The 27227-nt window shown below is 48.3% G+C and overlaps 1 protein-coding gene and 1 long non-coding RNA gene across 2 annotated transcripts in view; one reads left to right on the plus strand and one right to left on the minus strand.

The window, feature by feature from the left end:
- Positions 1-1397: 1397 nt before the first annotated feature.
- The window catches only part of DIPK1B (divergent protein kinase domain 1B), a 39488-nt gene continuing 13658 nt past the window's right edge, over positions 1398-27227 (minus strand). Inside the window, exons 3-5 of the mRNA XM_038374787.2 lie at positions 6145-6252; positions 4950-5126; positions 1398-4105 (exon numbers count right to left, since the gene is read on the minus strand). Coding sequence (XP_038230715.1) covers positions 3293-4105; positions 4950-5126; positions 6145-6252 — 1098 coding nt within the window. The 3' untranslated portion in view covers positions 1398-3292. The remainder of the gene's footprint in view (positions 4106-4949; positions 5127-6144; positions 6253-27227) is intronic.
- LOC122456921 lies at positions 5112-19741 on the plus strand. Its single transcript, XR_006276095.1, has 2 exons — positions 5112-5142; positions 19243-19741. It is a non-coding gene; the product is annotated as an uncharacterized LOC122456921 (long non-coding RNA).

Below are 27227 nucleotides of genomic sequence, written 5' to 3' on the forward strand. Positions count from 1 at the left end.
CAGTTGAAGAACATTTCATGCAGCTCAAGGAACACAGCAGTATATTTGGGATGTTGTATGATATTCCAAAACTCCTCACTATACCTAAAGAGGACCTATACCAACAATGCAAGGCACTAGAGACAGTGTTGACACATGATGACATTCGCAAGTGACATTGATGCAAGTGATTTAGGTGATGAACTGAAAGCCCTTTCAAGATACATTTCAGCAGGATCAACTCCAAAGGCTGTTCTGGAATATATGTGCACAAATAAAATGACCACCCTCTTTTCAAATGTTTTTGTTGCTCTGCGCATACTTCTGACACTTCCTGTAACAGTTGCTGGTGGAGAAAGCAGCTTCTCCAAGCTGAAGTTAATAAAAACACATTTACGCTCCACAGTGACACAGGAGAGGCTGGTCAGCCTTCCAACCATCTCAATAGAGCATGAGCTGGCCCAGACTGTGGACCTTCAGGAAACAGTTCAAATCTTTGCAACCAAGAAGGCACAGAAAGCACCACTTTGATTATTCAAACAGATAAAAATGCCAGTGTTTACTATGCAGACAAGAAAAGTTACATTCAGGTGTTTGAAAGTTGTGTTACTTAAAATTTTTGAACAAGGCATTTTAAGTGGTTAGTTCTCCTTTATTGGGGTAGGTAGCAGAGCAGTAACATGAGAGGAGTAGAACAGGAAGAAGGCAGAATGGAGACCTTTCAAAGGTTTGGCCCAAACGAGGTCAAAGAGCTCCTCTCCTCAGCTGCCAAAATGTTGCGTGCCAGCCCTGTACTGAAGTATTGCAATGTCTAGCACTACATTTTGAGGACTGCATTTATTTAAAGTTCTTATTCTAATATGCTGGTGCACTTTGTTTGCAGATGATGCCTGTAAGTTTGTTTTCTAACAAACCTGACAGCAGGAAAATAAACCATTTGGAATCTCTGCACTTGAAGTTTGCTAGATATAGCTTCATCCTCTGCCATGCATTTGCTCAAAGATGCTCCAAGCACTACAGACCATGAATGTGAATATAATATGTTGTGATGTTAATATATTTTTGCAACTGTAAATGTTCTCTATAACCTGTTTAGCCAAGGTGCAATAAAGAATAAAAAGCTATTCTGATCTTCACACTGCTTCTGTGTGTGTTCCTGATAAACTACATTGAATGCTATATTCATGTGTTTTCCAGGCACTTTCAGATTAGCAAATGGATAGTGAAACCATAAAGAGACTAAAGTTTAAACGGATTTTCTTCCTGGCTTGGGGTGTGAGCTTCATTTAAGTGTCAGTCTAAAGAGAAAAGGGGCCTACCCAATTAATCTAAAGTCAATTATATTGATGTATTCACAGTAGCATAAGTAATATCCATTTGAATCATTCCAATTTTTTTTTTATTTTTAAATTGCTTTCAAAAAATTGTTTAAATTCACTTCTGATTCATCTGGCAAAAAATGGGAAATCCGGCACTTAACTAGGCAGAATCCTTTAAAAACTCTTAAACCAAGAGGGCTTTTAATGCAATAGCATGCATTAAGTTCGGATTGTTGGCCTTGCCTTTGCATTTCTAGGCTCCTTTTCTTTTTTTTTCTTTTTTTCCTACCCACTGTAGTTTTATAGTATTTAAAAAGTCTGAGTAATTTTTATGGACATAACACAATGAATTTGAAACCCCAAGCAAACAACAAAAATACCCCTACAAAAGATGCTTAGTCTTCTGGTGTATGAATTACTGTAGTGCAAAGCTGGCCTGGCTCTCGGACAAGAAGTTAAACTGGCTGCAAGATAGATTTAAAGCATTGTTGCCACTAAAACATTTCCCCCATAAATAACAGTTGAGTGGTAATGATGATCGTATAGAACTAAAAGTAGGGACTGATATCTCCATTCCAGAGGGCTCATAACTTTACAGCTGTGACATTAAAGATTGCTTTCATAGGCCATATATCCTGTGCAACAGAATTTTTTTTCCTAGAGATTGTACTTCAGATGTGTGCTTCACTTCACGAAGCTACCATCGGATCACCAGCATACAGTCTATCAGAATGGAAAAAATTGTGCAGGGAATGGAGAACCAACTAAAAATAGTTTACATAAGCTAAACACCCCACTCCATCTATGTGTTCAGAGCACTTTTGAATGTTAAAGGATTATTATAAGTAAATACAAATGGAAACAAAGGGTTAGTACTTCAATAGCAGGTAGTGTTTAGACAGCCAAATGAGATTTGTTTTTGTTGCCTACTAAAAAATTTTTAAATTCCTTTCTTTTATTTTATTTTGGGGGCAGGTGAAGAGCAGTGGATTAATGGGGGATTAGTCTTTTACCTTTCCAATCAAATCCTGTCAATTTTAGAAGTGCCAATTAAACCAAGAGGTGGATTTGTACCTGAACTGGTGTTTGAGCACTGTTATTCTCTTGATATGGGGAATACAGTATACTATGTAGCATATATGCCACTCTTAATTTGGTTCATGTCTTTGCCCAGGGACTTTATGTATTTGTATAGGTCCGTTTTATCCTTATGTTATAGCCATCGGTGTTTTCCCTTAACTGTAATCATTTTAATACATTATTAAACAATGCAAATGGGTAATGGTGCAGTCCACCAGGCAATGCTCCTTCTCGCAAGCGTAGCAACTGTTTACACACAACCTAGAATTCGCCAGGATCTACCTTCTATGTGGTCAGGCAGTTCAGGAAGGTGTGTAACAACTAAACTCAAAGTGTGTGTGGGTGAGCTTTTCTGTCTGCTCCCTACATGGTGTCTGAATTTTACAGAATCAAATTCAGATGTTAAAATAAATTGTGCAGACTCCAGGGTGGGATAATCTACCCTTTTAAGAATCACCAGGATGCTGGTATTGAAAAGGCTGTTTGCCATTGACGTACCAGTGCTACTCACATAAAAGCTATTTATTTACATCAGAAGTGTTCATCAGAATAAGATATGACAATTACAGCATGATGATTCATTCTCTTTCTGCACTTGCGATTGTTCCTTGATTAGCAGGAAAGAAGTGCAGCTCGACTCTGGTTCCTCTATCTTCTTTCCCCAAACCTATTCAGCCAAGCTCTTGGTATTTCTACTTTGCATCATGTTCTTTACAGACCTAAAGCACGCTATTGATGATTTTGCTAAGTGGTATGGGTCACTGATGCTTTATTGGAGTGGGGGTTTCATGAAGGTATAAGGGCTGCAGCCATGTGAACTACCTGCTTCCGGTGCATTTTCTCTGGCGGAATGAGGAGGCATGACCTTCTGTCCTTAACTGGATACCAACACTATAGCCCACAGTCCTGTCCTGTTAGGAATATTTGGTATTTGAAATCTTCTTCCAAAGCAAGGTCTTGAGATTGTTCAACACAAGTGAATGGTGCACTTCCATCTGGCTAGCCAGGCCACTAAGGGTCATACAAGTTCGTAGCTGCTTCTGCAACTCTTCTTTCAAATCAGATGGAGCTCCATACAGCAAGTAATCATGCAGCAGCCCACAGACTTTTGCCAGGTTGGGCTGGACCATGTCGCTCTTGCACTGCTTCATGAGTTTGTCGCAAGTCGCCATGCAGTCCTTCCCATAGGTGCAGTCCACGTTCTGCTCACAGTGATGCCCCTTGAGGAAACCTCTGATTGTCATCTCTGTTGCCACCTTCCTCAGGTTGACCATTTTGAAGTCATACTTGTCATTGTAGCCCACATTCTTAAAGCTGGTTTCGCAGATGTAAAAGTTCCCGTATGTCCCATGGAATATCTCCTCCACAAACTCCAAAAGGCCAATGGCGATTTTTGCTCTCCTGGGCCAGGCTGGAGCAAACCACTGGTGAATAATCCGGTGGATGGCTGAAGGCAGCAATGGCTGGAAGAATTGAGGGACATTAGTACCGTAGAGGGAGTTGTGAGGAATCTTCTCCGTGACATACAGGTCCCCACAGTGCCCTAGCAATTTGGAGGTGTGCTCTTTCTCATGCAAGGAGAGCATGAGCAGGAATTCATTCAGATGAAGTAGAGCCCATATGGATTTGGCCTCTGCTAGAGACACTTTCCCATCTCTGTTCACATCTGCCATGGTGATGATTTGGTTCACCAAGGCTACAAGTGATGTCTGATCTCCTAGGTTAGCCTGCAAACCAATAAGAAATTGCATGAGCTCTTTAAATTTTACCCATTGTGTACATTAATTCAGGGCAGAGTATTATGGTGCTGCTCTCTGAGTGAGGTAAAAGTGCTAGAACAACCCTGAGACATGCACTCTGCTGCAGCCAGCTGCTTACAGCCCTTTAGATTCTCTGAGTGATTTTGCTGCTGAAAGCTGCTCTAATGTGGGATAAGCCCTCAAGGGATAGGCGGAGTGCAGCATGCTCTGGCTATGCTCTTGACACACCTTTGTGCCTGTCCAACACCCTTGGAGTGTGGTTCTACACCAGTTGGAGCCAGCCTTGGAGTTGCAGCCAATCTAGGATCAGGGCCACCAACCCCTTCTTCGTAGGAAATCTATTACAGTCGAATCTATATTCTAATTACAAAAGAGTAAATACATCTCAAGTGAGGATATCCTCTTAAACACCCTGATTTAGGTTCAAACGCTACTGCTAGACTGCACAGGAGCGGTAGAGACTCACACTAAAACAGAACAAAATGAGAATGAAATGTACCCTCGCACCTAACACAGTGATTTTGTTGGATGTATATCCTTATCTAGTGGTTCCTACAGTACTTGCTCTGGGGATTATCTTGAATATGACATATCACACGAAGCCTCACTCTACAACAAACAGTGGGTATCAGAGTCCTACAGACAGGACTGGATCTTTTCAAGGATTACAGGGGATAGAAGAATACATTTAGCTTAGGCTTCTCGCCACTGACAAGCACTATGTCGGGTCCCAAGGACTTCCAAATGCAGGTGATAATACCCTGTCCAGAAAAACGCAATGCGAGAGCTTGGGAGCCTCAGCAACACTGACTTTTAGGAAGTTCAGGAGCATCTCTCTGAATTCGTCCATGGATGTCCCTCTTGTAGGCTTGTCAAAGAGAACCATGTCCCTCTTGGACACTGAATCGGGGTTGCTGTCAGCCTTTAAGGCTTCTTCAATACCACATTTAATGATCACTTCTTTCTCCATCCAGCGCCCCCTGTAAACCTGGACCAAAGCAGAGGTAAGTGACCATGGGAATATTGACTGGGTGAAAGCAAATGCAAATGATTAGTTGGTGCATTCTTCATGCAGGTTCCCAGGAGAGCCCAGTGGCTGTGGGGCCCATTGGATGATATCAGTGAGATTCATTCCACCAATTCCAGTGAGTTTTGTATTGGCAAACAGTAAGAGGGTGGGTTTGCAGCCATGCAGCCCTCTATCTGCATAATAGGCACCAGATGGGCAGTGGTGGTGCAAGCTTCGTCTACCCTGTGGAGCCAACATGGCCCAGGTCAGGAAGAGAAGGGTTCTGGGTCGCCCCCTCAGTCCTTGGCCTTTCCACTGAAGCAGCCACTGCGGAGGCACACGGGGTAACCACAGTGGAGGTGTTCTGGGGAGTGTGTTCACCTGCCTATGAAGGGAGGGGTTGAAAAGCAGCCCCTCAGAACTGCCATGGTAACCCAGCATTGCACCAAGTCTTCTCCATTTTATTTAACGGGGATCTTGGATGCCAACTCCAGTGAGTTCAGGTAAGCACTGTGTCCCCACTCTTCTAACGGCCTCCGTACAGCGATTATTTCTTGTCAATGCCACCAGAGGCTAGAAAAGCTGGTTGACCTGCCTCATCTCCAAGGGCCTGATCCAAAGTCCATGGAAAGGCTCCCAGGAACTTTCATGGACTGTGGATCAGAGCCTAAATGTATGTTTGTTTGTTTTTCCTCCTCCCTGCTTTGACTGTAGGAGACTGGCCAGGGGATGGATGAGGTTGTTTAGCAGCACAGGCTGGCCTGCAGCTCCAGAAGAAGGAAGCAGCATCCACTGAGGTCTCTAAGGAGCTCAGCCCAGACCTCCCAAGCAAAAGACATTTGTGACAAAAATGGTGAAAACTAAAGTCTGGGGAGTAGGGGGTGTGCATGGCATACATCTATCTTAAAGGGGCATCAGTAGCCTACTTCCCCCCCTGTGGGAAGAGACTCATTTATCCACCAAGCTAAATTCCCAGAGCTCAGACAGCCCCACCTACCTGCTGAGTGGGAGATGAGGAAAGACACTGCTGGAATACAAGGGTGTGCTCCTCACACAAGTCTTTGCATGTTGAGCCAGCAATGATCCCCTTCTTGTACTGATCACACTGGGGAGAGGGAGAGAGATGTTAGCCAACTCATTTGCAGGTTCAGAGGCATAGTTTGACTTTTGTATGGGGGGGGGCAGCGCCTATCAGGCCAATGGGGCTGCATGGGGAGCGGGGGTAAATTTTGTGCTGGCCCAAGGCTTCCAGCTTGGGGGGGCAATGCCCCTCCTGCCCCACTACCACACTCATGGGAGTTAATGTCCATGAGCAGGATCCATTTTCTACTGCCATGGAGTTGTTCCCAAGCTGCAAGGAGTTATAGTTCATTTGAGCCCTGCTTCCAGAGCCTTGTGCCAATGAGTCTATGCACCACTTCCTGGGTCAGGGTCCCAGCACCCTGTCTGAATACCATCATGGCAACACCTGGCTTCGGTATGACTGCCAAGGGCAATGAATGAAACGAGGGTTGGACAGATTTAACCTTTATGCAGAATGTAAACAGCCATTTCAAAGGAACTAATTGTCCCATCTGATTATGGCACTGTCTACTCGCTGTCCTAGTCCATGTAAATCTGTCCCCTGAGTCATGGAGGATGAAACCTGCAGCTATCCAGCCTACCCACCACCATTTTCACAGGGTGTTAACTTCAATGCTTGGTGCTAAGGCTTTTAAATACTGAGCTAGAACAGCCTGAGTTATTTTAAAAAAAAAAAAAAAAAACCCCAAACAAAAATTAATTATAAGAGGCAGCTAGGTTCAGTTCAGTTTCTGACTCTCTGACCTATGTGCAAATAAACACAGAAGAGCCTGTAGCAGCTCAATGCTTTAACTATACATTATGAACTGCTACCAATCTTCTCTCTAGGTTAGCCTCTGTGATTGATGTAAAGTTCAGCCACTCTTGACTAAGAGCTCTGTACTTCCCTTGGTGGGAGTTAAACGCAGCCAGTCCAGGGATATTGAAATCTAAATGAATCAGCATGCTTAGAAAACAAACTGAATGATCAGCACAGTTTACTTCTTTCTGTATTCTAGCACCTCATTAGTTATGTTTTGAGATTTGCATCATCCTCTGAGCACAGCTAGATGCTCTTCAGGCATCTGGAATCATATTTGCTCTCATAAAGAGTGCGTGGAACTTTAATGTGTCCTCGGTATAGCTGTTGTATTCTTTTAGCTTTCGCAAGCCCGTTCCTATAGGGTAACCCTGGTAAAGGGGGAAGCCAAAGACCAAGAGCCCAAAGGGGGCAGCAGTGCCAAGTGCAAGGAGCACAGTACCACACGCTCATTTTGAAAGCTGCACAGTCTCCTGGGAGCAGAGTGGTGGTTTGGTGTCTCCATAGCTGGAGCTTGTCCTTGGAAGAGTATCATGGCCTTTGTGGGGTGGAGGGGGGCTTTCTGTTTCTAGTTTTCCCGCCATGTCCCATTGGTAAACAAACATCTAATTTTAAAAAAATCATGGATTCAGGTGTAACTAGCTAATGGATATTGTACCTCGTACATAAAACAGAAGTGATGTTAATTAACTACTATTTTCTCCTGCTGATAATAGCTCATCTTAATTAATTAGCCTCTTTCAGTTTGTATGGCAACTTCCACCTTCTCTGTATGTATGTGTGTGTGTGTGTGTGTGTGTGTGTGTGTATGTATATATATATATATATATATATATATATATATACTTACTATATGTTCCATTCTATCCATCCGATGAAGGGGGCTGTAGCCCACGAAAGCTTATGCTCTAATAACATTGTTAGTCTCTAAGGTGCCACAAGTACTCCTGTTCTTTTTGTGGATACAGACTAATACGGCTGCTACTTGGAAACTTACTATTTACTATAACCCTACAGTAAATGATTCAGGACTTAGACTAGCTAATGGTTCAATAGCTATACGGACTAGTTTTGTAGTGTTAGATATGTTTTATACCAGTAGTCCTCAAACTTTTGTACTGGTGCTCCCTTTCACATAGCAAGCCTCTGAGTGTGACCCCCTCCCCATAAATTAAAAACACTTTTTTTTATATTTAACACTATTATAAATGCTGGAGGTGAATTGGGGTTTGGGGTGGAGGCTGACAGCTAGTGACCCACCCCATGTAATAACCTCACGACCTCCCGTTTGAGAGCCCCTGTTTTATACAGTCTGGTCAAAGGGACACTGTCAATTTAAAAAAAAACAGACAGCTGTCTGAAATTATATTTTTTTCTGTTAGTAGAAGTTGACCAGCTAAGATGACCATACATGCAGATTTGAGAAAATATATACTTGCTCTGGTTTTCTGTCTGTTTACTGTGTGCATTCAACAGTATTTTGTTTATATTCCATTTCACGGTTTCCTCTGCTCATGGGGGGGTCTTTCAGCCAGTAACGGGGCAGGAAAGAAAATCTTACAAATTAGGAAAGGGCGATGGTAAAAACACACAACTTGTCAGGGGGATTCAGATACTTGGAGGTGCTCTGTGCCTCAGTTTCCCCACCTGTAACTTGGGGATAATGCAGTTGTTCAATATCATCTGGGTGGGTGAGGCTTAACTCATTCATGTTTGCAACGAGCTGTGAAATCCCTGAGGAGCTACGTCAAGCGGAAGGGCCAACGTTTTCAGCCGTGGCTCATGATTGTTGCATGCCCAAACTGAGCCAACTAGAAGGGCTGTGATTTGCAGAGGGCAGGTGCTCAGCCACTTTGAGGCTCAGGTTGGGTCCCCACAAATGGTGGTGCCCAAACTCACTAGTCACTTCTAAAAATTTTGCCCAAGATTTTTTACCATAAAGAGCCACGGCCAAGGTAAAACTGGCTCCTGTCGCTTCAACTGAGCTGGGCCTGAGTTTTCCACACTGGATCCATGTGCCAGCTACATTTGGCTTTATTGCAAAAGCAGACCGTGCAGCTCAGCTGGAGCTGTTGCCTTTTCTGCCAGTTTGATCTGACCTGTTGCCTACAGCCCATGTCCAGCCCCGTGCTGGACACTATTAAACGGCCATTATCAGAAGCAGGACAGCTGCTGCACCAGATAAGGGTAAGCCCAATGCTTGGGAATGCAGCAAATTCCCCCACCCAGCCAGGGACATGTGCTGCACATCTGCCTACTCAAATGGCTGCATTGGTCACCCTAATTGCTCTCTGTTCTGAAAGAACCCACCCCTTTAAGCCCAATCTATTCCTGGGCTTAGGCCTGCTGTAATGATCCAGCAGGCATCAATAAACAAATTAGTCCCCAGAGGCAGGGAGTGGATCAATACTTGGTAATCACTCATTCCATCATGGTAGTCTCCATCTGACAAATGAGTGGTGCCTTAATTAGGATGGGCTGGCAGGCAGCTCAGCACTAAATGACCTGCTGCTCTCAGAGCGGGGAGATGGGCTGTGCTGTCATCGCGTTGCTTCCCTCATTTGGGTTGTTTCATGCCGCTCTTTGCCCAGCTCTTTCGATAAGCGCAAACAGGATACTCTGACTCAATCTGGAGATGGCGCTTTCCAGCGAGGGTGCTACTCTCGAGATGGGGATTAGTTGCAAACTGGATCGGGATCCAAACTCTCCCAGCGTTCTGGGATGCTGATGTTCCTGTCTGGCCTGTTAAAGACCAGCCACAAAGGCCAAGGAGCTCACCTGAGCTGTGAAGTGGTCAGGGCTAACTGGAGCTGGGGGGAGTTGTTCAGAGCCCCTCTCCAGGTGAAAGTGGTCCTAAGGCATGTCCCAGCCTATGGTAATGGGAGCATCTGTCACTAGAGATTCCTCCCCTTTAGCACAGGATCACACACTTCCTCCAGTCAGCACCACAGCAATCTCAAGTCTCAGATACAATGTCAGGGGCTAGGGGAGGGGCAACAGGCCAGTTTGCTTTTAGTGAATTGCAGTTTGAGATGGTCACATTGACCCTGCCAGGGCTTCATCCAGCCAGGGGTAGAGGGCCCTTTCGTCCCATTGATGTCAGCAAGTTGAGGGCACTTGGCATCTCACAGGAGTGCTCAGCACCTTGCAGAATTGAGCCACCATCATCCCGTTTATAAGAATGGGGGTGCCTCTGCTTGCTATGGTGGTGATAGAAGAGGGTTACCAGCTTGGTCAAACAGCAGCAGCACCAGATGGGGAAGCACCTGAACTCCCCACTCATGTAGCTAAACGGGTGGGGTGGGGAAAAGCACCCCACTTCCCAAGGAGACAGCCAGCTAGCTAGAGAGTTTGGGGGAAGGTGCCAGCCCTGGAGCAGAGCTGAGATTCCCTGCCCTGCAAAACGAGGGAGGGTCAGTAAACAAGCAACACTATAAAGCCCAGCCTGGGAAGTGGTCACAAGCAGGGGCTTGCGAGTCTGAGGGGCTGTTTACATGTGGAGTTATTCCTGATTGACCTGCTAGGTTAAGCAAAACTGGAACAAGGCACCCTTATTCCAGAATCAGGGTGGCCACTCGGGGAGTAAATCAGGAACCATTAGTCAGACACAACTCTGTGTAGACAAGCTCTGAGTGGGAGATGGGCTAACCTGCCATCACTGAGTCTGGCTAATAGGGAGAGCTGATTGAGAGCTGGAGGGGAAGGTGTCCAAGCCTTTAAAAGGGCCTGTCTGAGGGCTGGACTGCCCTTAGTTAGGTAGCAAGTCTCCTAGTTGCTGCAGTGCTAGGGTCCTTGTTGGGGGATTTCTTGATGGGGGGAATTGTTTTTTTAAAAATTCTCCTTTGCTCAAGCTGTTGTGTAGCTAGTAGTGGAGGGAGAGAGTCTAGGCAGGGAGGCCTGGGGGTGTGGTAATGCAAGCCATGCCAGGTTGCTGAGGTTTGATGATGGAGGGAGGGGGCAGCTGCTGGGGATAGGGGCTAGCTGGGATGAACCTGAATCAGGAAGAAGAAGGGGTCTTGCAGTGTGCATTTGTTCTGTGTTTGCTAGGATGGCTGGTAAAGCTGCTGGATACAAATAAATGGAGACTAGGCTCCACATATAAATTGAAAAGGCATTTTATGGGGTGGGGGTGGGGGGTCTTTTACACCTCCCTGGCCAAATGAACCACTGTCCCAAACTTGCAAGATAAGGCTGCCTTCCCTCCTAAATCCATGTGTCCTATTCTGTCCTCAAATGACCCAGTTCCTGCCCCTCCCCCCAGCAGGGCTGTGTGCACCTGCCTATGCAGCCTAGATACCATCTGATCCACAAACTGATTGATGCTTTCATACAAATGAGTAAATTCAAGGAGCTGCTCATTTCTCCTCTCCTGAGGCAATTCAGACGCTGCCTGCCTGACCAAGCATCCCCTGTGATCTCGCCACTGAAGTCCATGCAGAGGCTGGATTCATAGCAGCTGTTGCCAGTTAAGAAGCTTGGGCCCTGCAGTGACTTGGACTTCGAATTAGGAAAGTAAATGGATTTTCCCAGTGTCCCCGGATGACATTGACTCTCTTCCCCCTCCCCCCCAGCTCCACCAACAGCTCTTCCCCCATGGAGGGACCGTTCTGAGCTTGCACCTGTGCAGCAGCAATGGTGAAGGCTTGTGCAGACTTCAGCACTGTGCTTACCCTGGCTGTTTGGCCTTCCCCGGGGCATGCAGCCGGATGCACCTGCAACTCCCATCAATTCCCCCACTGAGCTCTCAGTGCCTCGGGGATTCAGGCCTGAGAATAAGCCTCTGAAAAAGGAAGCTAAGGGAAAGCAAAGAGTCAGGCGAGCTGCTGTCTCAGCCAGGCAGGGAGGATGCTCCCAGCAGCACATGGCCTGCATACCCCAGTCCAACACTTCCCCAATGGGGCTGGACCAGGCCCCACAGCTGACAAATGAACCCTCAACTCAGAAGGGTTGGGTGCCTGCAGCAGTGAGTTCAGCATGGCCAGAGGGCAGACTCCTGCACCAGCTTACAAATCCTGCCTGCTCCCACCCGCGACCTGCCCCAGCAAAATCTGTTAGAGCCAACAAGGAAACCTAAGGGAGCAGACAGAGCCTGGAATCCGGGCTGCTCGTGAGAAATAGATGGGGTCAAGTAGAGTCAGTAGAAACCCAGCCCAGCCATTGCCCACTGCCAGCTCAGCGCACAGGAGGGAAGGGCGCCCTTACAAAGGCTGGCAGGCTGTGCTCAAGGGCATAATGAAAGCCTAGGGACTGCAATCCACCCACTTGCACCCTTCTACCCCACAATCCTCCCCCCCCCCCCACACACACACATTTTAGCGGGAAATTTATGCCAGAGCAGCAATGAGCTTGGCCGCCCGTGCGGGTTGACTCTCAAATGGTGTGGGTGATAGGATAGCAGCAGACCCATGGAGCACCAACCATTTATTCACCCCGTAGCTATTCCATGCAACAATAAGTGCACTTCTGAAGCCAGCCTTATCTATCCTGGCAGCAACTTCCAGCAATACTGTCGTCGTATGTTTCCTCATCAACGGGCTCGTTAGGAGTGGGGTTGATTCAGCGACATCTCACCAAGTAGAATCAATTAATGTGTCAAAACAAGGCAGGCGCAGCAGTGCTGAAATCTGAAGTGAGCACAGTGTGCCTGCAAATGAAAAGGCTCCCTACCAAGGGAGCTGTTATTAGCGATGGAGTTGAGAGGGAAGAGATCTTAGCACAAATGGGATGGGATCGCTGCTTTACCAACTGCTGCCACATTGGGGATGAGCAGAGGAGCTCGGCACGAGTGGCCGTTCCTGGACGCAAACTGCCTGCAGAGACGAGTGCAAGGCATAGAGAACAGATGTCAACGTGTACTGCAGCAGCAACCTCTCTGACCTCTAAATGGGCATAGCATGCCCTTTCCCCCTGCCAGCCAATGAGGAAGGGCTCCTGTCTTCTCACACTGGCACCCTAGAAAATCCTAGCAAAAAGGAAGTACTAGGAACAAACAGGAGAATTTACATGCCAAGAGGAAAAACCCATTAAAATAATGAATCTGCCAAGCACTTGGCCTGAGGGCTTCAGTCAGCTAAGCCTTACAGCAACAGGGAGGAATAAGTATTTTTAAATCCATTTTTACTGAGCGACAGCGAGGCGAAGTGATGACTCAGTGGTTGAGAACCCAGGAGTCCTGACTCTTAGTCAGCAGCATTAAGTATAGGCCTGCAGTCTCCTTCCAAAGCTGAGAAAAGAACCTAGGAGTCCTGACATCTCAGCCAGCTGCTTTAACAACAGGCCAAAACTCCCTTCCAAAGCTAGGAACAGCATCCAGGAGTCTTGACTCTTGAGCCCAGGTTCTAACTTCTAGACAATGTTTTTTATGTTGGAAAAAAAATGACCAAGTAGGAAGAGGCCATAAGAAAGGAACTGACTGTGAGTTAGGAACACCCGGAGATTGCTTCCCTGACCATCCTGGCTAACAGCCATTGATGGACTTGTCCTCTATGAACTTACCTAATTCTTGTTTGAACCCAGTTATACTTTTTGCCTTCACAACATCCCCTGGCAATGAGTTCCACAGGTTGGTGGTGCGTTGTACAAAGAAATACTTCCTTGTCTTTGTTTTAAACCTGCGGCCTATTAATTGCACTGGGGGACCCCTGGTTCTTGTGTTATGGGAAGGGGTAAATGACACTTCCTTATTCACTTTCTCCACACCAGTCATGGCTTTATAGACCTCTATCATATCTCCCCACAGGTGTCTCTTTTCTAAACTGAACATCCCCAGTCTTTTTAATCTCTCCTTGTATGGAAGCTGTTCCCTACCCCTGATCATTTTTGTTGCCCTTCTCTCTTGCCCTTCTTAATAAGGGCCTGTGTATGCTTCCAGGTCCCTCTCACAGGCAAGGTGTGCTTGGGGGACATAACAGGGACTCTTACACAGTAATTCATCCTTAATGGCCTAGTGCTTCTGACCTCCTGATCTTCCCTTCCCTTCCCTTTATTACTGCAAGATTAGTGATCAGGCGCCCACTGCCTGACACAATTAACTCAGTAGTTACGCACTGAGGACGATCAAGGACTGCTGTTAAAATCTCATTAAGGGCAGTTGTAGAGACAGCGAAGCTGTCTGCTAATGGCTAGGAATCTCCTTGCCAGAGAAGTGGAGCCATGACATAAAGGAGAAGGGGATAACCCAGTCTCCAAGAATGCTTCCGTGGAACCCAGGTGGGGGAGAAGGGAAATACAGTCTGGTTGTGTGGATAGATAACTATAGTGTAACCAGGAGCTTCTTCGTTAACGCCTCAGCCCAGCCATGTTGGACTAGCGCCAGCAATGCACCTGACCCTCTCGCAGATGGGCCCGCAGGGCATGCCCTTGCCAGAGATATACTGATGTGTTCAGGATCTCCCCAGAGCAGGCACACAAGCTGCATCTGCTCCTCTGGCAGAGCAGTTTGTGTGCTACAAAGCCTAGGCACAACCAGGTTCAGCTCCAGCTGGCAATCTTTCTGGGGCACTTCATTGCTGCTCTCGACTCATCGATTTTAAGGCCAGCAAGGCCCTTTGTGATCCTGCAGCCTGACCCCCTGCCTAACACAGGCTACTCAGCAATTCAGGTCAATTAGGTAACGTTACATTAACACAACCTCTCTATGTTTCACTGCTTTTGTTTGGGCCTCTGTACCGCTGACTGCTAGTTTCAGAAGCCACGGCTTTCCCCACGCCTCTTCGGTGTGCAGCTCTCACTGAGAGGCCCTGGTTTCCCACAGCAGGCGTGGACTGAAATCATTTTGCTGCCATTCTGCTAGTACACTGTGATCTCCCCTGACACAGGAATCGCTTTGTCATTGCCTTGACATTGTAACTTCATTTCCATGGCCTGACTTTGACGTTAATTTGCCACTGTCTGCCTGGCCTAGCCTCCTCTCTGCTGACACCTAATTAAATTGCTTTGCCATCCTCCGGCCAGGACAAGCTCAACTCGTGACCTCCCCATGTGACAATGCGAAGTCCTAGGCTGTTAACACAGAGGGGAATTAGGAGTTACGAGGCGTTATTGGGGCCCAGCCTTCAAACCTGAATATTTTAATATCTTAGCTCTCCTTTGCCAGGATGCAAAACGCTTGAGAGCAGTTACGCAGCTGGTGTGCTCAGACCACAGCCTATCATGCTGACCAGTACTGTCTTATTGTTTCCTTGTGCTCCCCAGGAGATCTGCCTGTATCCATCTATTGCCTCTTGCCTCATACTTAGAGTGTCAGCAATTTGGAGCAGGGATTGTCTTCTCATTCTGTGTTTGTACATTCCCTAGCACAATGAGGGCCTGGGCCGTGATTGGAACTCCTATGTGCTACTGCATTACTAACAATGAACAATATTAAATCAACCAATGTAACAAACTAAGAGCCCAGGCTGTGAACTCCCTCCCCTCTCCGGGACAATGTACGTGTGTCGCTACTCACCAGTGGGAGTAAGGGGTTCACAGTCTGGCCCTTCATAGCTGAAATCCACATTTCAGGCTAGCTGGCCTGGGGAGTTGGACTCAAACTCAAGCATTATAAGATTGTGCATAGGAAAGCCTGAGAGAGGAGCTGAGAGAGAGAGAGTGATCTCTTTGTAAGGTGCCCAGATGCCACAGTGATGGAGGTGGCATTATAATTCTAGATGGGTGGATAGAGGGACTAGACAGGCAGATAAAAACACCAACGGACAAACTAGGTGAGAATGAAGTACCGCAGTAGCCGGGAGCTGATTTGTGTTACTCTAACAGCCCTGGTCCCATTCAACCATGACCCAAACCCAGAGGGTGAAGCTAGCTTCCCATTCTCCATCCTCGTTGGACGAGAACAGGGGGAGGTTTTGTGGCGCGCTCTCGGTGCTGAGCAAAGGGCTCCAACTGCCCCCTTTAGCACAGGCTCAATTCACTGCTGAGAGCTGCAAATCTCTTCAAAATCCCTGCTCTTGAGATCTGCCTGCCATTGCTATACCCTCCAGCAACCCTTTCCTCCCAACTCCTGCAAGCTGCTCCGTGTCTGCCACGCATGTCACCCTGCGTATAAACCCATCACTCTAATAGGTTTTGATGGCACTACAATGCTCCCGGGACCACAGCTATGGTCTCCCTGCTCTGATCTTGCTGCTCATGCTATTAATTTACATCTAAGACAGGGCAAGTCTCAAGCGAAAGCATTCCCTAGCTTCTGACTGCGGCATGACCCGGACCAGTACACAAGCCTTCGCCCCGGCTGTTGGGGATCGCCAGAGAAAATGTCAGTGACAGCCTACAACTCGGATGCTGTAATATTAATGCAGCTGTAATGAGACAGAGGGAGAAGCCAGGAGCAAGGGTACAGACACATAGGCTTGCTGATGTGTCACAGAGAGATTACTGGAGCTGGCAGCTGGAGACAGGCAGAGCGCGAGGGGAGATGGAAAGGTAAATTCAGGGAGCTGAGCTGCTGTTTTCCAGGCACCTGAGTTGCTTTCCCAGAAGGAGCTGCCTCTTCGTGTCTGCATCATGCCTCCCTTTGCTCGAAGCCTATTCTCTAGCGCCTTTCAGCATAGGGTCTGCCATTGGGTTCAGGCATTGGCCTGAGACTCTGGAGACCTGGGTTCAGTTCTCAGTACCGCCACAGATGCCCTGTGTGACCTAGGGCAAGCCACTTCATTTCTCTAGGCTGCAGTTCCCCCTCTGTGACATGGGGGTAATAATCCTGCGTTGTCTGTTTAGACTATAAGCTCTTTGGGGCAGGGACTCTCTCTCACTACATGTTCATGCAGCACCTAGCACAATGGGGTCCGTTGGGCTCTCTCTATCAAAACAAGTTCTAATAATAATGTGGCCCCATAGGCTGAGTGGAACACGGTAATCCAGGGCCTTGCAGGGTTGTTCTGCCCACGTGAGAAATGGTTGATATGAGTCAGGTATATTCTGGGTGCAGTCTTTTTATTCATAGAAATAGACACACGGTCACGTATCTCTGACCAGCAGTAGGGAGACACAGCACGCAGGCTTTTGCTGAGATCCCCAGCAGAGCTGGCTGGAGAACGATAATCCCATTTCATGCCAACTTTTGAGGTTTCAATATTGGTTTTCGTTCTGCATTGGAATGAGACCAAAAACTTTCGGAACATTTTCACCAATTGGACTGTGCCAAAACACACATTTTGGGATCAAAATGCTCAGGTTTTTGATTCAGGTCTCTCTCACTCTCTCTCTGATCAGAGGTGACCAGAGAGCCCTGGACCACAAAAACCATCACCATGAAAACTTTGTCGAAATTGACACATCTCCACAAAACGTTTCAGCTTCGTCCAAGCACCATACTGTGATGACATTTAATTTTGTCAGAAATGCTCCAACCAGCTCTCCTCCCAAACCAGACATGCCAGCCCTGGTCCCAAGAAGCTGCTGTCTCTCAGCCTCTGTCACCTTCCTGGGTCACTCTAGACCTCTGTCTATTGCTTACTGCTGCTCCTCTATACACAGACAGTGCAGTAGAGCGCCCAGCCCTTCTGTTGGCTACTCGGAAAACCCTCTTTCCCCTCACTGGCTTGCCTTTCCAGGTGCCTTTGAGGCATTCACTGCACCCTTTGTCTGCAGCTGGTTTTACTGCAAGAGTCCCAATTGCTGCTCCTCTTGGACACAAAGGGGAAAGGTTAAGTGTACCCATTCACCTCAAGCTCTGTGATTGGTCTGCATCCAAGACCCCATTACCACCTTTCACTGTAACAATAGCAATAGCATCCACGAGCACTTTGCAAACATGGATTCATTAACCCTCATGACTCCGTTTCACAGATGGGAAACTGAGGCACCGAGCAATACGAGTTACTTACTGGAGGATCTTGGGAGAGCGGCAGAGGTGCTGATGGACCCCAGGAAACCTGACTCCCAGTCTCCTCTGAACACTGGACCCAAGTGACCCGTGCTGGTGCCAGGAGAGCTGGGAGTTACTGAAATGAACTCTTTGTGTAACCCCCAGTGGGATTTGACTCCAGATCTGGGGTGTGGAGAGAGACAGAGAGTGAGGTGAGCAAGTCCAGGGTGTGTGTGGCAGGCAGGGAGGGGGCGCAGACAATGGGTTCACAGGAGTGCGTCATGGCAAAGTCCAGGCTGCATATAGGGAAATGCTCAGAAGCCCATTAACTGGCAGCTGTCAGGGAGCACCGTCTGCTTTGTAATCCTCTGCCTGTCAGCAGTTCAGAGAGGGAGGCAGGGATCTCCTTGGAGACCAAGCCAGCCAGCATAAGACTAGGATCAAGGAGGAGGAAGTAGGCCATGGCAGGGGAAGCAGGAAAGAAAACGGAGCTGAAGCTAGGGAAGCTGGCGCATTGACCTATGTTCCTGCCACCAGATCTCAACACCCAGCAGTGCCTGGGCAGAGCTAAGGGCAGAGGGAGTGAGGGCTCTGCTGTCCTTTCATAAAGCTCCCACTCCATAGACACACACCCCCTCGCCCTTTACCTTGGTCACCGCCTGTCCAGTCAATAAGCTGTAATCACCAGTCCATAGTCTCCTACTGCAAGATACCAGCCGGTCCCATTGAAGTCACTCATCCCAGTCTCAGTGTCTCTGGCTAATCAGTGGGTGTCTGCTTACATATCCCCACCAGATACACCCAGCTTCTCAGGTGCCCTTGCCAAGTGTGTGCCGGGTTCAGAACCACCCTCGTGCAGCTACGGACATTGCACCTGCTGCTGTCTTATCACCCCCTGGCCCTTTCTGCCAGTGCCTGGGACACCTGCCTGGGGAGAGGGGCCGAAGCACCTATCGATCTGGGCATGTTTGCTCTTGAGAAAAGAAGATGGAGCGAGGACCTGAGAACAGTCTTCAAATATGTTATAAAGAGGAGAGCGATCGATTGTTCTCCATGTCCACTGGAGGTAGGACAGGGAGAAATGGGCTTAATCTGCAGCAAGGGAGATTTAGGTTAGATATTAGGGAAAGCTTTGTAACAGCAAGAGCAGTTACGCTCAGGAACTGGCTTCCAAGGGAGGTTGTGGAATCCCCGTCATAAGAGACTTTTAGGAACAGGTTGGACAAACCCTTGTCAGGGATGGTGACTTGGCCCTTCCTCAGCACAGGGGACTGGACTCAATGACCTCTCAAGGTCCCTTCCAGGCCGGCATTTCTATGATCCTATGACCTGAACCTATGTCCCAAACTGGGCCCTGCCTTCACCGTTGGAAGCCATGTAGCTTTTCCCCACTTTGTCTCCCCCCATAGCTCTCTTGGCACTGCTGCAGAGGAAACACCAAGCATTTCCACAAGCAAGTCAGCACTCTCTGGATTCCCAGCCACCTGGTGGCCCAAACTCTGTCCTTGTGAGCCTTGCAGCCAAACCCTTCACACTCCACAGGAAGAGAAGGTTCAAAGAAGCATCAGGGTCCTAAGTCCTCATCCCAGGTATTGATCACAGTCCCCAGCCGAGAACCCACTGTCCCCTCCTCACTGTGGACTGACTTATAAGCCTCTGTGAGACTAAACTGCCACTCGTCACATCTCAGCACCTCTCCTTGCCTCTATTCAGTGCTGCAATCGGTTACAGTCTCTTCCGAGCCCATCAAATTGGTTCCAGTCTCTCTAGTTTACTGCACAGTTCTTGGCGCCATTGCCCAACGATCAGCAGTGTGTAAAGGATTTTCAATTCATGAAAGTTTTAGAGATTTTTGACTTTTTGTCCCAATTTGAGACAGAAAAGTTTTTTCAAAAATTCTCAAGGGACTGTCTATTTAGGGTCTAGGCTTTTCGGGGCAGGGACTATCTCCTCCTGGGCGTTTGCACGATGCCTGACACAGTGGGCCACAATGGACGTTACCCTAATACAAACCATTAATACAGCATAATAAAGAGACGTTCAGCTCCGATCACCCATCGCTCCACACCACCTCCCAGCAGATCACCACTTTTTGGACTGTGTCAGCGCAGAAAAGCAAACAAGCCTTGGGTGCTCCTTGCTCTTGGTATCCTTGCCAATCTCGACATCCCCAGCCACCTGGCTGCTGCATGCTTTCCAGTGCCCTCCCTCCTCCTGTCACCCAGCCCCTCGCTGTGCAATTACCCCCTTTGCTGCACGTAGAGTAACTACTCAATCAGACGGAGGCATATCACTCCTCGTTTAACAGCCATTAAATCGGGGCCTTTAGAACTCTTCAGTAGAGGCCACTCCCATCCCCAGCTCTCGATGGTAAATTCTGGCCCCTGACGCGCTAAAAGCTTTGAATTTATCTATCTCCCTCTCACTCACTTCCCCGATCCATTACCAAAACATAGTACGTCCTTTCAATAATCAGGGCTGATTAAAAAGCCTGTCTCAGTAAGTGGGGAGGGAGAGAGAGAGACTGCTCTTCCTTCCTTCCTTTTTGCGAGGGCCTTACTCATCCGCTGGCTGGCTGAATTCCTGTCCAGGCATGGAGAGCTGCCATGGAAGGCAGTGGAGGTATGTATGTATGCAACATGGGCCAGCTGCGCACACAAGCTGGGGGGCAACGTGCAGGTATCTGCAGCCCATGTTGAGTGGAGGCCCCACCCACCTACTCACTACCTGTTGTGTGAAGCCTTCAGCGTGAAACCAGCCTCTGTCACCCACTGTGCGGATGACTCAGTCCCTTTGGTCAAGTCTTCCAGCTCAATGAGGGGTCATGGAGGAAATTCACCTCTGGGCAGAGGGTCAGCACGAGACCTGTGCACCAGTTAATAACATTACAGAAGGAATGGTTCAGACTGTGACCTCAGTAACAACCTTATAAATCAGGAGTAACTCCACTGAAATCATAAGGCCTAGTAGGCAGAGCACTGGACTGGGACTCAGAGGAGACTTGGGTTCTATTCCTGGCTCTGTCAAGGGCCTGTTGGGTGACCCTCGGCAAATCACTTCCCCACCCTGTGCCTCAGTTTCCCCAGGTATAAAATGGGGATGATGATACTTCTCTCCTTTTGTAAAGTGCTTTGAGACTGACTGATGAAAAGTGCTATATGAGGGCTAGATATAATTACTCGTAAGGGATTACCCCATCTAGAACGAAATCTGTTCCAAACCGATGCTATCATTGCCCCTTGTGTTTTATTAATTAGATCACAACACAGATTTCATTCATCAGGGCTGCTGTCAGATCTGACTCCAGCACCATTCACAGTAAAGCCTCTCCTCCCCACTTCATTCCAATTACAAGAATTAATCACTGCTGAAGGCAGATCTGATATGAACACTAGATTGGACAGTCAGTCGGGATGACCCCTGGAATAAGTAACAATAGGCCAAAATGCTATCGAGCTCTTGTCAATGGGAATTTTGCCTGAACAAGAATGGAGGCTTTGTCTAAGTAAGGACTGAGTATTGGCCCAATACGAGTATCTTGCATTTCATCCCAAAGTGAATAGGTAAACTATATGGGGAGTTACTTCATTCTCCACAGAAATGCGGCCACTTCTGGTTTGGAGTATGGCTGTTTAACAGCACACAACAGCACTACACCACAGTCTAGAAGGGATGCTGATGCGGAATCTTATATCCAACTGAAAGCGCAGGGTGAAGATAGGCAGACGGGGAGTAGTTACCAAAACTGAACTCATCAACGCTGACAGAAAACAGGACCTGCTTTCCGGTCAGGTGGGGTCTTCTCACCTCCCCCCATGTGTCTATGGCCCCAACAGCTTTTGTTACAGGGCCCCAGTGTATAGTCACAGTACGTGCTTGACTTGCCTGATATGCCTGCAAAGAAAATGATAGGTAGCCAGGTTGATCTTGATGTTGTCTCCCAGAGTTATGGATTCACTGTATATTTAGAATAACTGATTCACAAGGCAACTCCTTGGCATTAGTATGGATGGCACATGAACATACCTGTTTAGAAGTTCCACCCTATTCTGCATCAGAGAAATGTCCATGGAAATGAAGCTGCTGTTAACTCTAAACACCCCCCTCCACACACACATACATACACTAAGGGCCAGATCCGCAGCTCATGCGAATCAGTGGAGCAACTTTGACGTCAAAGGAGCTACACGAGTTTACACCAGCTGAGGAGCTTGAAAGTTAAGGAGAGTATTAATGATTGTCAGCAAACAAATATGTTGCTGCTAAGCTAAGAAAAAAGAGAGAGGTTTGAAGTTGCCTGACCCCAAACCTGATCTACTTTCATCTTTTTCTCTCTGTTTTCAAAGTCTGTGTAATTCTTTGTATACTGCTTTCCCCACATTAGAAGCTGAAATGTTCTTTTCTTCTGTATGCGTGATCCACACTGGCCGCTATTTACAAGACACTGCAAAAACAAGCCAGTACATTCTCATGCTTCAGGGTATAGGCTGACCACTAATTGGTTGGGGTCAGGAAGAAACTGTCTCTATGGGAAACATCCAGCACCTTCCTCTGAAGCATCCTCTCACTGGCCACTTTTCGAGTCATGATACCAGTCTACGTGGACCAAGGGTCTGCTCTGGTCAGGCAATTCCTATGTTTCCAGGATACTCAGCTCCAGGACTCATGAGCCACCCAAAAAACAAACACACATGCTCAACCTAGGACCCATGCACAACCCTCTAATAACAAACTCACGTGAGCAACCCTACAATAACAAAGGGAACGTGCAGTCTGAAGAAGAAAGAGAGTAAGGCCTACGCAGAACTATGAAAGTCACATCTCAGGTTTCCAAGACCAGACAGGTTTCAGATGGGAGTGGGCAGCTGTAGGGTGTGCTTCCCGTGCCACTTCCCAGGGCTGGTCCAGTGACAGCTGCTTCTCCTGGGTCCATCCACTTTAACGCCTGCTTGTCCCTGCAGAGCTGCCCAGCAGAGCGGAGCTGCTCACATATAGTGTCAGGCCGTGTACCGCGCCACACTAACCTTTCATCCGAGCCATGGAGGAGGGGACTCCCTGTGACCGCAGGGCTGGCAGCACGGAGCCAGCCCTGGCACGGGCCCGGAGGGGCAGGGAGCATACCTGGCACATTGATGGGCTCACACAAGGGCCGATTCTCTCATCATATTACAAGAGAGAGGTTTTGGGTTCGGGGAAAGGTGAACAAGTCCAAAGGAGCCGAGATGGGGCCGGATATCCAGCGAGCAACGATTGCCCTAAACAAAGGACTTCATGTGAGCGCCCAGAGGACCTGGGTCAGTTCACAAGGCATCAAGTTTCCACAGACGTCCGTTACTATGCGCAGGACTGTTCCTCATGGACACCCCCCCCAGTCCCTCTCTCCCCTCTGAGTTCAACACAGGAGCTACCAGACGCTTCCCCCTTCACCTGTGGCTAGCTGCAGGGTCAGGATCAACAGCAGAAGATTAAGACAGGCTCAAATGTGTCCACTGGAGCAGGCTTCAGATGCCCACCTCCTCTCTGTGCTCCAAAGGGAACTCAGGCCTGGAAATGCACGGGTCTCCCCAGGCCCTAGTGGGACAGCAATAGAGGGACGGACCTGGACACACATACACCTGTTTATTGGCTACTGAGCCCTGTGTTTGCTTGTCACTGCGGTACCTGAGTCCCAGACCCCCAGATGGGGTGAACTGATCTGACTTCAGAGCTCTGCCAATGATCTGGCGCCTCATTGTTCCAACCCCCTTCCAGATCAACGCTCTTCTCGCTCTTCTCGGAGAAGCTCTGGTGATTGCTACATTTCCCGGCCCCAGCCCCACAGGCAGTTCTAAAGCTCTAGGGCAGAGATGCCTCCAGATGTGCCCCAGCCCTGGAATGCTCACGGCACCTCTGCAGGTAGAAGTGATGCCTGCCTCCTCCTCCCCTGTGGGCCCATGTGGCTCGTCTCTCTGTGGGTGACAGGACCAGGCTGGGGCCCTGGATCGTTCCTTCATGGTCTGCAGTGGAAAAGACCCTTCATCGCTTTAAAATAAAAATTAAAAAGGAGATGAATGTGCCGCTATTTCATTCTAATCTTGACAGCAGAATTTACATCCTTAACGAATAACTCGTTAGTACCGATTTAGAACCCCAAAGGGAGATGACAGAGAGTTAACAATAAAGTTGATGGACAGCGTTACATCATTTACTCAATATTGTCTCTCTTGTAGCTCCCCCGATCCACCATCCCTTTGGGTTTGAATAGCTTCCCAGCACTGGCTGGCTCAATTAGACAGCTCAGCCTGCATGGCAGATGAAGCATTTTTCAATCCCACTAACATCCTCCCTCCCCCACCACTGCTTTCTTCCTTCCTACTATCGGATTAGAACTGTAACAATGTTACCATGGCCATTTGCAGGAGTTGGTTAGTGGGGTTGGGGTGGGGAGGTTGCGGGGAGAGTTAATCTGTCTCAGTGAAATCCACAGCTCCAGCCAGGAAATACATTTCTGGGAATTTAAATGGAGTAAACACACACACACGAGTGCAAACAAACACACACATGCACAAGGCTGCACAGATACAACCATGCTCACGCAAACAGGCCTGCACTCAAACGTGTGTGCACAGATGTTCACAAGCATGCACATATGCACACAAGCATGTGCACACCTATATATGCAAGCATCCATGCCTGTTGACACACACTAGCTCTTTTTTTTATTGTGCAAAATACCATTAATCTTGCAGCAAAGAGATCTGCCCTGCAGGGTCTGAGCTGGAGAGATACTGAGAGCATTGCAACAGGGGGAGTTGTGGGTACTCAGTGGATGCTCAGGTCAGGCCCAGAATGATTTTCTTTGCCAGATGAGGATTTGTATTGGGTGGGTATAACAGGAAGACACTGGACTCCATCCTATGATCCTGAACAATGGCTACCTGTCCATCTCTGCGTGCATTTTGCATTGGCACAGGACATCCCTGCATTTTAGGGGCATGACCCCCGCCCCCCACAACCTCAACAAATCCCTCTCCCACCCATTTGGCGTTCTAGTCATCTTGCCAGTTCGGGAGGTTTGCATGGCAGGACAGACTTCTCCCAACACAACAACGGGCTGCAGTGGAACCCCCAGGATGTTTCTGTAAGACGTCCCCATGGTTTCATGCAATCCAGCACTCAAAGCACGTGGATGTTGTGTCCCAGTGTCAACACATGGCACAGGAGTCTCAAGGTAGGGTCACTTGCTCAGCCCCCCACAAATAGCCATTCAGGCAGCTGTGATCCTTGCTCATCAGATGTGTACTGACCCAATCCAAATCAGCATGAGGCTGGAAAATTCAGCTTCCCAAGCATGCATGTTGGTATAATACACCGGCTCAAGGCATTCAGCAATGGCTCTCCCTCTAGTCTCTGTCCCCATCCTCTACTAGCCTTCTGCTTACTCCCAGATGAAAGACTTAGGACAGGATTTTCCAAAGCCACTAGTGGTCTTGGTGAGTGCGGGCCCATCCTGAGTCACTTTGAAGCGGTCTGACTTGCAGAGGAGGGGTGTTCAGCTCTTCTGAATATTATGCCCCTTTGGGACATCTGAAGTTGATTACTGAGGCACCCAAAGTCACTAGCTGCTTTTGCAAATCTTGGCCATATTCCTGTAGCTCAGTAGTAGATGCTTGTGCATTTGGTACCCAGATCCCACCCTCCAGACAATGGTACTGTCTAGACATGCTAGCATAGCTCTGCATGCTGTCCCTGCTGGGTCTCCCACGCCTGGCCATCTGCTCACATCCTCTAATGTCAGAGGGCTCTTCTCCTGCAAGAGAGGGGACAGTGTCCTTAGCACAGAGAGGAGGGAAAATGTTGTAGAGGGGAGGAAGCTGCTAACTTCCCCGGAGCCAATAGCACCTCCACACCCTGGATGATGCTTCAGCAGGTGGATCTCCAGGAAATATATGGGTTGGAGATCAGGAGGCTGTCTTGCCTCCTCCGAAGCCCCCTCCCTAAAACCCAGTGTGGCCTCTAGGTTTTAGGGAGGGGGGCTTCGGAGGAGGGAGACGGGGAGAGAGCAACTGTGGAGTGATGCCACTTCTCAAGGCGGCAACATTTGCAACTTCCTTTCAATGTTTGAGGCCGTGGCCTTATCACATATTGTGCCTGCTCTTCCCCACATGCGAGGGGACCAGGGTGCTGCTGCTGTTGCTGACACCATTGCTGAATGCAGGGGAAATGGGGCTGCTTTTGTCTCGTTCCTGCTATATGAAGCCAGGGGCCTGGTCTCAAGCCCCAAGACCAGCTTTGTGAGCTGGAGCAGGGTCAGGGCCTTGGGAATACCTATCCTGGCAATAGTATTATGAGAACGGGTAGACATTGACTCATTTTTTAAAGGAAATCTGAATGGAAGGGGCCCTGCCCAGTTCTGGGGCTCCATGGGCCCCCACTAAAGCTCACTCTGGGGCCGGTGTTACTTCCATTGTGGAAGTTCGGATGAGAGTAGAGGTGAGCTGAGATGAAGCAGAACGCAACAAGTGTTAATGGGGTTAGGAAGGCAGTAAGAAATGAGCCAGAGAAGCAGAAAATTCTCTGGCATCTACGCCTCATTACACCGCTGAAAACTCTTGTGTATATTAACTGTGGCATACAAGATCTTTGATTCCCCAATAATTACAGCTATCGGGTGAATATTAAGTGGGCTTCTTTGCAGGTCGGACACTTGTGGCACTGGGAGGTCACAGACGGGAAGCACAGGGCGAGTGTCTGGGACAACCAAAGGGGTGTTCGCTCTAATTAGACGTCTATTAATAAAGCCCAAGGAACCTCGTAAGAAGGCCCGTGATGGTTTGAAGCAGCTTTCCAGCCATCCCCCTGTGGAATCATGTAACAGCACTTTGCAGCACTGCTTGCTCAGCACATCCGAGGCTGCCGGGGAGGGGAAGGGCTGCCCAGGACGTGTTGAGGGCACTGGGCGTATTGGTGCAAGGTGAGAAGGAGTGAGCGGGGCGAGTGCACTGCAGAGCAAGGACCTTGCCTCATTAGTTCATGTTCTTAGTTATTTGTGTTACCAGTGCGCCCCCAATCTGAGCTCCATAAACACAGAGTTTGAGACAGTCCCCAAAAAGAGATTAACCCCATGTAATCAAGGGGGAACCGGCACCAAGACGAGGTGACAGACCCAAGGTCTCAGAGGGAGTCTGGGGCAAAGCTGCGATTTGAACCCAGATGTCCTGCCTTGAGTGCAGGGGACTGAACTAGACGATCTACTGAGGTCCCTTCCAGTCCTACATGTCTGTGATTCTATGTCTTGAGTCCCAGCCCAAGGCCTTCATTGCAAGGACATCTTTCCTCTCCAGGCTACCTTTCCTCTCCTGAGTACCAGCAGCGAGGCCTGAGAGGGGAGAGCCTGGCTACATGTCTGCTTAGC

Source organism: Dermochelys coriacea, chromosome 16, assembly GCF_009764565.3.
Source record: "Dermochelys coriacea isolate rDerCor1 chromosome 16, rDerCor1.pri.v4, whole genome shotgun sequence".
NCBI lineage: Eukaryota > Metazoa > Chordata > Testudines > Dermochelyidae > Dermochelys > Dermochelys coriacea.